Raw genomic sequence first — 12,526 nt, 5'->3', positions numbered from 1 at the left:
CCCAAGATCCATGAATGAAACACATATTCCTCTTATTTTGTCAGTGTTTTTAATCTTCTTTGTCATTATCCAAAGACTGAAGATGTGATCCATAAATCAATACCAAACTTGTCTTACTCCTCATCCATTTTGTCCATGGCAATTCTGAACATTCTGTACACTTCGTGTTTTACTGTTCCACTTCACAAGTGAGTTCAACAAGTTCTCCAGTAGGAGAAGAAAGTTGTGTATTTACTTATTTGTATTTTCAAGAGACTGAGTCAAGCTTGTAATGTGTCATTTTATTACAAAATTACATTATTCCATGTAATCTTTCCTCTGGATCAGTAAGAAAACCTAAACTTTGTGAGTGAAACCCACATGCTGCCAAACTGCATGGATGTTCTCAAGTGATGAATATTGTGCAATTGTGGAAATGAACTGTAGAGCAACTGTCGTGTAGTATATGAATGCTGAGTTGCAGGATGAAGATAGGAGGGCTGCCTGAGTCTGACCTAGAATAATGAGATAAGATTATGAGGGATGTAGAAGTGAAGAAGTAAAAGTTCATAAGGATTTTTTTTTTTTGCAGGGATAAAAGTGGGAAAAAAAAAAAAACTGTACCAGATGTTGGATGGAGAGCAATGTTGGTTAGGCAGAACCCTGAAGCACCCAGAAGCATGAAGCAAAAGATCTCAAGAAAGGAAATGGAAAACCTGAAAAAAAACAGACACTGGAAAACAAAATAAAGAAATGAAAAGCTTCTAAAGGTGACAAGATGACTAAGAAACAAAGGCAAAACACAAGAAAGAGGTAAATAACAACATACCATCATGGTTAGATCCTAAATGCAGCAAAGGCAGCTTGAACAACATGGACATGAGCAAGAAAAGTTGAGAATAGTAGAACACTGCCTGGCAACATTCCCAGCACCATCACACAAAGTGACTGAAAGGGATGGAGTAAGGGGACTGGGGAAACCCTCTTCCATATCTGTGCTCCTTGTGTGTATGCCCAACCTACATTACCCAGTTTTCAGGAGGGCATCAGCTGGATACACTAACTGATAATTACAAAAGAGAAAAAGAAAGGAGCTGAAGAGTGAGAGGTGGCTAAAGTTTTGCAAAAATCACCATAAGAGAAACACATGTACATTTCTTTCTTAAAGTACAATAAGGCATGTTGATTTGTCAGTGCTATGAGTATCTGTCAGGCTGATATACACAGACAAAAACAGCAACTGCCAACTCCAAGTCTTAAAAAGCTGTCACATGAGGAAGAATCAGACTGATATGAGAGAGAGAGAGAGAGAGAGAGAGAGAGAGAGAGAGAGAGAGAGAGAGAGAGAGAGAGAGAGAGAGAGAGAGAGAGAGAGAGAGAGAGAGAGAGAGAGAGAGAGAGAGAGAGAGAGAGAGAGAGAGAGAGAGAGATTAAAACAATAATGGGAACAACAAAAAGAGGAAAGGAGAAGTATTGATAGGGAAAGATGGGATAGGAACTCAAGTTAAGAGACTAAATCATGTTAGGAAATGAAACTTCCCATGTTGAAATATTAAAACTGAATGAGTTGAAGAAAGGCACACACACACACACACACGCACGCACGCACGCACGCATGCACGCATGCACGCACACACACACACACACACACACACACACGCGTATGCACACACACATGCACGCACACCCCAACATTCTCAGGGTTGTCTGATATCAAGGGAGGCCAAAGTTTTGATAATTCTAGATGCTACTTTTCATGGTACATTCTATTTATTTTTTTCTCACCAGGAATAAGTACATTCCAAGTTCATATGTAAGTATATTTTTGGATGTCACTAACTGGTTGTTTCATGTATAGGAGAAGACTACAAGGGTCCAGTCACCATGTTGACCTTCCCCATGCCCACCACAACATTCTGGCTACTGGATACCACATCATATTCTACTAAGTTGTTACTTGGTCATTTTATAAGAGATAACAAATTCTACAAAGTTATTGCTGTCATCATGCAACTGCATACAAAACCAAACTACAACATGAACAAGAACAAAATATAAATAGTACCTGCATGTTTTCTTGCACTATAACTCATCCTTGACACCTGAGCACAAACTTGTCACCTCATTGCAAAACTGTTCCTGCAGGTCAAACAGTTTGCTGTCACCATTGCTCTTGAAGAATGACCCAATTTCATCCTCAAACTCCTCAAGAATTGCCTCACAGTGGAACTCCAGGCCTTTGTTGAGGTCTGGGTCCTGCACCATTTCATATTCCCCCATGCGTGGGTTCATGCTGCCACCAACCACCAGTTTGATGGCCTCCAGGCGTCCTGTCTCCTTGTGTCTGGCCTGAGCATAGTCCTTCATGCTCTTGCACACTGTCTCCATCACTTCCATCATGTGCATCTGACGAAGTAACCAAATGCATGGTGATGATGGTGGTGTGTGCTACCTATAAAGGCATTCCTTCATTCTGCATCTCTCAATGGTTATTACACTCATTTCTGATTTGGGCAGTACTAAAAACTGGAAAATGACATCTTTGTCAGTCTTTAATTCTATTAAGAACATAGACTTTGTATTCTGATAAATTATTAAAAAAGTGAATGCTATTTGTTAACATAGTGTACATGACTGACTACAAAAAAATGAGAAAGGTGTTATCAATTTGTAAATAATGAAGCAAGGTTAGTGTTAGTAGCATAGGAATGGCTAAACAGGGAACTACAAAACTTAACTACGATTACTTTTGAAAGACTGACAATACCTCCGAGCCAGCATACTTCACAGCTGAAACCTTCTGTTTTCCATCAGCCTCAATGCGATAGGAGCCCACATCAATGGTTTTCCTGGGATCAACCTAGAATATATGTAATGTTGTGTTATAAATGTTGCTTTCTCTCTCAAATATAAAGGGACAATAAGGAAAGATGTATGAAATTATAAAAAAATGTAAAGGTATTTTCTGCACTGTTTTACAGAATATCCAAGTTTTCAGGCTCCATTCCTCCTCCCTGTCAACTCCATCTTTTTAAACAGCAGGAAGCAGAAAATACAATAAAATGGCAAATGCAGAAGCAGAGAGAGAGAGAGAGAGAGAGAGAGAGAGAGAGAGAGAGAGAGAGAGAGAGAGAGAGAGAGAGAGAGAGAGAGAGGAGAGAGAGAGAGGAGAGAGAGAGAGAGAGAGAGAGAGAGAGAGAGAAGGAGAGAGAGAGAGAGAGAGAGAGAGAGAGAGAGAGAGAGACCTCACCCAATACACATTAAAACAGGCAAGATATTTGAAGAACACAGACCCTGGAAACCCTGAACATCCACACGTTTACGGCCAAGTTTGAAACTGACATGTATGGGAGCACACAAGTCCTTCATACTCTAACTATGTCAGCATGCCACACTCTCACACTCTCTCTCTCTCACACACACACACACACACACACACACACACACACACACACACACACACACACACACACATCACCTACCTCCAGGATGGCGTCGTGCAGCTCACTCACCACGCTGCGGCACACAGCACACTTCAAAACCTGCAGGGGAACGAACACATCATCAGTCTCACACAAGGAATACCTGTGCTTCCTGAAGCACACTTCTCTTAATACTTCCTAATAGACACAGACACACAGACATCTATGCACACACACACTTCTGTGTGGTGTGGTTTTTATATTAAGCTTATAAACAAGGCCCACAGTGACATCTTTTTGAATTGACAAGAATTTGAGTAATGCTTCTTGTTTTTCAAGAATGCCCAGAATGCTAAGGATTGGAACTTTTCTTGATTTTAGAACACACACACACACACACACACACACACACACACACACACACACACACACACTCTACTACTCGTAGCATATGATACCTTTTCTGTCTTGGTAGAAAAGCACCAGTGAAGCCCACATCACACAGCTGAGCACCTCCACACCCCAAGACAATAACAATGGCACTTCATAGAACAGTTTGGAGAACTCTTTTGGGTATCACTCTTATCACTCTGTGTAAAATAGTATCCCCAAGTTATAATTTGAAAGTTTGTCATGCTTTATATAAAATATATAAAAATACAAATGAGAAGCATGACAAACTACTAAGGAATTTTGAATTACCTATTCATATAAAACCTGACATTTAATTTATATACATCTTTAACCCATTTGCGGCAATTTTCCTCAACTCCTAATAATAACACTTCCTGTTGGGCATTTAGGATGCAGCACACTTAGTTTCCCTCACCATCATTCAAACCACTTTCCTTCATACCTCATGGATATTATACTTGCATAATATACCTAAAACATTCCACTCAAACTCATCCATTCACATTCCTACCCAACAAAATATTCAGGCATCATCCGCTTCACTTTGTGGTTATGTGAAGAAAATACCTCATTAACAGTTCTTTCTGACTTCAGTCAGGGATAAGCCACTAATTAGTCCAAGACTGTACTGATACTATTACAAAAATTCAAGGTGCAGGCACATCTACCGAGACATTGTGTGGTGCCATGGATTATGACTCTTACCTTTGACTTGGGAGGCTTTGAGGCTGACACACAGCTCACCACAGCAGCAGCAATGATCACCACTTGCACAACTTCACGGCTAAATCCCATCTTTTTGTTCCTGAGGAGGAAAAGAAAAGAAGATAGGATGTATTGTGCTAAACTGCAATTTTACAGGTTGAGAGAGCATAGTGGGGAATGTGGAGGATAGAGACCTCCCATGACTTCAAAAGATTAGGATAACATAGTGGGGGATGTGGGAAGCAGATATTCTGCTTGTTGAGTTTTTAAGGATTTTTCTCAAAAGTGGTATCTTTGTCATTAGATTTTAGAAATAACCCAAATTTGGCCTAGTTTGGCCTCCTCCACCATAAAACCTTGCTTTCTCAGCAGATTCCCAGCCAGACGAGGACTACACATCAACACTAGTGCCCCAAAGCTTCCTTGTCCTGAAGAGGGGCAGCAACATGATAAGGTGCCGTTATTGGTAAGACTTACCTTCTGGGGCTACAGAGATAACAGTACAAATTATCTTTTTTTTTTTTTATTAGAATACAACTGTTAAACTGATAAACATCCTCGTAAAACCCACTGGCTTCTACTAAAGCCTCTTGAAAGTGGACGTGGTGAAGAGATGGAACATTTAAGAATGCGGTTCATACGAGCCGACCCATAATATGTCTATGAGGTGACTCACAGAGGAAGCAATCACATGAGTGGCGCTTCACGAGGGGTGGAAGCTGGGGAAACGTTTTGACGCAACCTGTACTGAATGTTGGTGGATGGTGATGCAACGTTAAGTGAGAGCTACGAGGTCATGGTTACCTGCGTCAAGGTGTGGGGAGCAGCAGCAAGGTGTGACCAGAGGGCAGTCCGGTGAGGCAAGGGTGGTGGAGGTAGGCAGTGTATGGGTGTGGAGGGAGCAGCAGCTGTGTGGCGCCTGCGATCAGCTGAGCGCGGCCGTCCACGTGTCACCTTGTGGCTGCCCCACGTGTGCCCCGCAACAGGTGTGTGTGCTTGCCTGGCTGTCATACCCTCCACTTTCCCTTCTATCCACACTGACTACACGGTACAATGATACATAACTATAGTTGACTGTATGTACGTTACTGCTTTCTACAGAAGATGATTAGGAATAGAAAATATATGTATTTAGATGTTATCATCGTACGTTTGGCAGCGTGATGGTTGTTATGATGAATTTGCCGGCAAATTTCTTAACAGTATGGAAGGTGACAGAAAATAGACATGTGTTAATGCGACACCAGAAGAAACAAGATTGTTGAATATTTCGTATTATGTGAAGTATACAGACACAACAAACGAGATGTATGTAAGCAGCCTTTCAAAACAATCATCAATGAAAAATAAGACACATTCCTGTTGTTAAGAGACGAACATGATAGGAGAGGAGTATTTCTAGCCTCTCTCTCTCTCTCTCTCTCTCTCTCTCTCTCTCTCTCTCTCTCTCTCTCCTATTCATTTCTATTTCTTTTCCATGATCACTGCACTCCTGCTCCTCCTCCTGCTCGTGAACAAATAAACTACCTTCACTAGCCGTGAACAAACAATTCACTCGAAACTTTCATAAATAAAACCGATAAACTCAACAAAATACCTTCTTGTCTGAATAGATACACATTAGATTATAAGTTCTTTGCATTTTATGACCATCTTCTCAAGTGTAGCACAGGCTGCCAACATATCCACATCTTAATCATATTCAGTCACTATGGTATGTTGCAGTATGACATGGTTTTTGCATACTTTAATTTTTAATCTATTCTATTTATTTTTATTTATTTTTTTCACTTTTACTCTTCAATATGTTCACTCTTCCAGATTGTCAAAACAGAGTTCACCATGAGGTGAATTTGGCTCCTTTCATCCTTTCCAGTGAAAACCGGACTTTTCCACAGCGCATGGTCCTTTTCCCAACTGTTTCCATGTACATGAAAATAGGAGGTGATGGTGATGAAAAAGTTTTTTTGCTTTACTACCTTATTCCTTCATCCGGTTGTTAATTTAAATTAGCTTCTAAACACGCTTACATAGACCTAAAGGTCTGTTTGTAGTTTGCTTGTTAAATGCAATTGATTTTCTTGAATTTTCTCCTATCATTCTTTCTCCTAGATTTATTTAGCAATTTTACCCTCCTCCTCCTCCTCCTCCTCCTCCTCCTTCACTTCTTTACTCGTTAATTTCCCCTATCATCTGTGTCCCTTTCTACCCTCCCTATTTTTCTTCCTCACTCCTCTCCTCTTGGTCTCCTTGAGCCGCAGCTTCTCGAGACGCCTTAAACTCCTCGTCCTTAACTCACCTGGAAGTTCATTAGAGATCAGGACGTCCCGTGACGCGGCCCTCACTTGCCCTGACGGGTTAATGTGCCATGCCGGGAGGAAAAGGAAGAGGAGGAGGAGTAGGAGGAGTAATGGGAATTCATACCCTCTCCCCTATCACCTGCTATACATCCTGTCGCTTTTCGTCTTTATCTCACATTATCCCGGAAATTCAGTTCCCAACAGAATTCGAGGAAAATGGCTCAACGGAACATGACGTAAGTGAGGTAAGTAGAATGTTCCTCCACCAGCACTAGACTGATGCCAAAACAGTAACCGATAAGGATTTTTCCTTGTATACAATATGAAAAAAATAATGGAAGCACTGAATTATTTATCTTTGATAAAACTGCTGAACTGAAAAACGCTGATTAGGTAATCTCATTTCACTTAGGCTTTATATTTTGTTCTGAATAACGAGGGATGCTTCCAATAAGAACATGTTTGTTGTAAATTTTGTCACCACAAAAACATAAAAAAAAATAAGGGAAGCTGCAAGAAGCCATCAGGCCTACATGTGGCAGTGCCTGTATGAAACAACTACCTCTTTTCACCTATCATCCTACAAGAACATCAGAAAACATGATAAAACATTAGAAAATGAGGGAGACTGATATCCTAGAAACACCCAATAAGGACATGTTTGGTGTAGATGTCATCACAGAAACTGATATCCTGCTAACACATTCTGCCTTCATGAAACCCTTGCGTTGCCAGAATCAAGTAGAGGTAGATGTTAATGTGTGTGTTCCCAAACAAACAACAAAGATACCGAGGTGCACGCAGAGTTTGGTTCACATCGATTGTCCTCTTAAAACAAACAAAGACAATTACAACTAGAACAACAATTACTACTACTACACCTATAACGGAAACAATAACCGCTACTACTACATCCACCACCTTCCAAATTACACTACTACTACATCCATCACCACCACCACAACAACAACTATTATTACCACCACCACCACTGCCACAACCACCACCGCCACAACCATCACTACTACTACTACTACTACTACTACTACTACTACTACTACTACTACTACTACCACTACTACTACTACTACTACTACTACCACTACCACTGCCAATACAACTACAAGAAAGCCTCAGCTTGTCCCAGTAGCATCACTCCTCTAAGCTACCCCACCCTCTTGCCCTCCTGTCCTCCTGGCGCTCCCCCGCACACACCTTTCTTCAGGCCTTCAGGTGAGGAGAGCACCGGCCTGCCTGATGGACCTATATAACTGTGCATTCAGTAGGGACTCCAGGGGGCGGCAGGGCGACCAAGAGCCTCAGGAGGAGGAAGAGGAGACATGAACAGGAGAACGAAACGAAAGGAAGAGGACCAGATAAGCAGAGGAAGACAAACTCTGACGTTAATCTGAGAGAGAGAGAGAGAGAGAGAGAGAGAGAGAGAGAGAGAGAGAGAGAGAGAGAGAGAGAGAGAGAGAGAGAGAGAGAGAGAGAGAGAGAGAGAGAGAGAGAGAGAGAGAGAGAGACCTGTCATATCATATATTTACCTATCACAATCTCCCTTCACTTTCATCGACATCACACACATCGCCATACACACACGCGCGCACACATCCTCCCCGCCCATCCCTCTGTTGGTGGCTCAGGGCAGGACGAGGCTGGGGCGCGGCTCTGTGATAGGGCTGATCGCTGGAGTTACCAACTTGTGTAACGAGAAGGACAAAGTTGTGCCGTGCTGGGAAGGTGGGGAGGGAGAGAGGTCAGGTAGCGAGAGAAGGAGGGAGGTCAGGGAGGGAAGGAGGGATGGAGGAAGGTTAGGAAGGGAAGGAGGGATGAAGGAAAGGTTAGGGAGAGGAGGAATGAAGGCAGGAAAGGGAGGGAAGTTGGGAAGGAAAGAGAAGGTAGGAGAGAAAACGTTCCAAGGCGAAGGAGGAAAAGGATGAAGTGAGGATGGAGAAAAGACAAAAAACAAAACAAAAAACAAAACATACAGCTAAGAAGTTGAGCACGGTTATTATTATTATTATTATTATTATTATTATTATTATTATTATTATTATTGTTATTATTATTATTATTATCAGTAGTAGTAGTAGTATTGGTAGTAGTAGTAGTAGTAGTAGTAACAGCAGCAGCAACGCCCCCCCCAAAAAAAAAAAAACAAAAAAAACGAAAAACAGGCGTGGCTGTGACGCAATGTTTCGTTACAACCACTGATCAGCTGGCAAGAACTGAACGCAGAGAGAGAGAGAGAGAGAGAGAGAGAGAGAGAGAGAGAGAGAGAGAGAGAGAGAGAGAGAGAGAGAGAGAGAGAGAGAGAGAGAGAGAACCAAGAAATTATGAAATACGTAATAAGAAGGAGCACAGCGACGAATTTCCTCGTTACTGATCTTCAGGCTGACGGTATCAAGGAAGAGAGTTCCCATATGTCCGCTTTCCTCACACTTCCTTGCCACCGTGTTCCCAGGCCCTATCTTGACAGAAGTGGTGGTGGTGATGGAGTAACAGTAGCAGTAGCAGTAGCAGTAGCAGTAGCAGCAGCAGCAGCAGCAGCAGCAGCAGCAGCAGAAGTAGCAGTAGTAGTCGTAGTAGTAGTAGTAGTAGTAGTAGTAGCAGTGATAATAATAGCAACAGCAGCAGCAACAACAATACTACTACTACTACTACTACTACTACTACTACTACTACTACTACTACTACTACTGCTAATAATAATAATAATAATAATAATAATAATAATAATGAGAAGAGGAAGAAGAAGAAAACGGAAAAGAAGACGGAGAAGAAAAAGAAGAAGAGGAGGAGGAGGAGGAATGCCTTTTATAAGCGCGGGTCGTTGCATTGTTCCGTCCATCGCTTAAAATAAGGAATTTTATCATGAAAAGGGGAAAAAAGTTACCCATTACCTGCATTCTTTGCATGCAAGGAGAATATTCTCCCCATAAATGACCTAGTAAATAAAAACAAAAAAGCTAAATAAATGTATATATATATGTAAATAAATGAACTTTTTGGACACACACACACACACACACACACACACACACACACACACACACACACACACGGGCGCGCGCGCGGTTTGACCCTTGAGAGCGATTTCAGTGATTCCGAACTCCGCATTAGTAGGAGTATTAGCACCAGTGGTTGGCAGCAGCATGGGTCTTGAAATCTTGAAAAGTGTAAAGCTGAAATGTCTTTTGTGGTTGTTGTTGTTGTTGTTGTTGTTGTTGTTGTTGTTGTTGTTGTTGTTGTTGTTGTTGTTGTTGTTGTTGTTGTTGTTGTTGTTGTAGAAATACTGGCAGTTAATGAAAAGCGTAGCTATAGCATTATTATTATTATTATTATTATTATTATTATTATTATTATTATTATTATTATTATCACTATTATTATCATCATTATTATTATTATCGGTAGTAGTAGTAGTAGTAGTAGTAGTAGTAGTAGTAGTAGTAGTAGTAGTAGTAGTAGTAGTAGTAGTAGTAGCAGTAGAAGTAGAAGCAGCAGTAATGTACTAAAGTTGCTATGATTCTCTCTCTCTCTCTCTCTCTCTCTCTCTCTCTCTCTCTCTCTCTCTCTCTCTCTCTCTCTCTCTCTCTCTCTCTCCCCACCGCGGGAAAAGATAAGAGTGAGATAATCTGTGATGGTGACTTAGTTTCCTGTCAGCTGGCTGGGACACCTCCATCATCGCCACCCACCCTCCTCCCCTCTCCCCCGCCTCGCCTGGCCCCTCTCCCTCCTCCTCCTCCCCTCTCCCTCACCCCCCTCCCCAATACTCGCCTCCGTTTACCTATCTATCCGTCTGTCTATCTGTGTGTTCTTGTAACTGCTTGTCTTGATGTCTGCCTACCTGTCTTTCTATTTATAAGTCTATCTATCCGTCTGTCTGTCTGTATATATGTATGCGTATTTTGTGCTCTTCTTTCCGTCTACTCCAGTTTGTTTGATTTGTTCATATGTCAGTATCTGTCTGTACGAATGTTTGTGTGTTCATTTGTTCACTATCTGTGTGTCTCCTTATTATGTCTGTCTGTCTGTCTGTCTGTCTGTCTGTCTTCTTCCAAGTCTCTGTTATTTAGTCTGTGTCTATTTTTGTCTGTTATCTATTTCTCCCGCTTGTCAGTCTCCCCCCCCCTCTCTCTCTCTCTCTCTCTCTCTTAATCCCTCACCATCTCCCTCCACTCAGCCAGTCCCTCACCCACCTAAACTCACCTGGCTGCCTCTGAGGACCGCTTATATCTTCTTTCACTTACCCTCCCATCCTCTTCCCAGCCTCCTCGTTCTTTGCGCCTCACTCCGCCTCCTGACACACTCCCCACCACCCTGTCGCCCGCGTGAGGTCAAAAGGAAGCTCAAGTCTTAATAACATGGCGAGGAAAGGTAAGGAAGCCAGCCACGGTCTGCCACGCCGCCCGCCGCCGCCTATTTGAGCTTGTGGTGTGAAGCGAAGACCTAGATGTAATAATGTGTTACAGAAGATTCTCGCAGTGTGGAGAGAGAGATAGGTAGGTGATATGGAGGGAGGCAGATAGATATTGTATGGTAAAATGATTGAGAGTTAGACAGACAGATAGATAAAGTGATGCATAGATAGATGGAGAGACAGGCAGATAGACATACAGGAAAACATACAAATGCAGATAGATAAATGGGGAGATATAGGTATGTAGATGAACAGATAGATATATAGATAGGTATAGATAGATAGATAGATAGATAGATAGATAGATAGATAGATAGATAGATAGATAGATAGATAGATAGAGAGAGAGAGAGAGAGAGAGAGAGAGAGAGAGAGAGAGAGAGAGAGAGAGAGAGAGAGAGAGAGAGAGAGAGAGACCCTGTTTTCATCTCTTCTTTTGTCTCTTCTTAAGTGTTCAATTGAATTAGTGTGTGTGTGTGTGTGTGTGTGTGTGTGTGTGTGTGTGTGTGTGTGTGTGTGTGTGTGTGTGTGTGTGTGTGTGTGTGTGTGTGTGTGTGTGTGTGTGTGTGTGAGCCAGTACACACACACACACACACACACATACACGGCTCTTGTATGCACGCAGCGCAGTTGTCCAATAGAAATGACGACAACATCAACAACAACAACAACAACAACAACAACAACAACAACAACAACAGCAACAGCAACAACAACAACAACAACAACACCTGCTTACAAGGTTGAGTGCGGGGCAAGGCGACTGCCGCGGCAGGAATGTTCTCGAGTGTGTCCCGTCAATTATAGTAACCGAACACCTGCACAACGTAACCTTATGTGCCCAATAGTCAACTGACCCGTGAGGATGCTACACACACACACACACACACACACACTGTACCTTCATAAGTATCAATGAAAAGCAAATCAGCAAATTATGTAACCAGATAAACAAACCATAATACTCGAATTAATATAGACAGTCAGACAGATAAAGATGATAAGAGGAGGAGGTTGAGCAGAAGGAGAAATGGAAAAAAAAAAAGTATTGAGGACATTAGTTTCAAGCCATAGGATTTTAGTCTGTCTGCATGAAGACACAAGATTACACCAGGTTTTTATTTATTTATTCACTTATGTATTTTTAGCTACCGTCGGATAAATATGAACACTTTTCTTAAAGTGTCGAGCATAATTAGAGTTATTAGACCGTAGCAGCGCCATATAATGATTTGACTATGAGCCACGCACGTCCCTCGCTCGAGTTCAACTCATTTAAT

General features: G+C 41.8%; 1 protein-coding gene across 10 annotated transcripts in view; it reads right to left on the bottom strand.

Annotated features, from left to right (window-relative positions):
* LOC135106252 (protein seele-like) overlaps positions 1–12,526 on the bottom strand; it is a 39,392-nt gene that overhangs the window by 6,713 nt on the left and 20,153 nt on the right. For 5 of the 10 annotated variants that reach the window (XR_010271191.1, XR_010271190.1, XR_010271188.1 and 2 more), the window contains exons 2-5: positions 4,521–4,620; positions 3,462–3,521; positions 2,747–2,839; positions 2,045–2,385 (exon numbers count right to left, since the gene is read on the bottom strand). Coding sequence is in view for 6 of the 10 variants with exons in the window: in XM_064015060.1 (XP_063871130.1) it covers positions 2,062–2,385; positions 2,747–2,839; positions 3,462–3,521; positions 4,521–4,620 (577 nt within the window). In the remaining 4 variants the exon portion in view is untranslated. Of the gene's footprint in view, positions 1–260; positions 495–1,730; positions 2,386–2,746; positions 2,840–3,461; positions 3,522–4,520; positions 4,621–4,997; positions 5,131–5,324; positions 5,506–12,526 lie in introns of those variants that run through there. The other 5 variants (XM_064015064.1, XM_064015061.1, XM_064015063.1 and 2 more) reach the window with 5 other exon arrangements.

Source organism: Scylla paramamosain, chromosome 13 (genome assembly GCF_035594125.1).
Source record: "Scylla paramamosain isolate STU-SP2022 chromosome 13, ASM3559412v1, whole genome shotgun sequence".
NCBI classification, from domain to species: Eukaryota; Metazoa; Arthropoda; class Malacostraca; order Decapoda; family Portunidae; genus Scylla; species Scylla paramamosain.
This window is presented reverse-complemented; position numbering and strand designations above follow the sequence as displayed.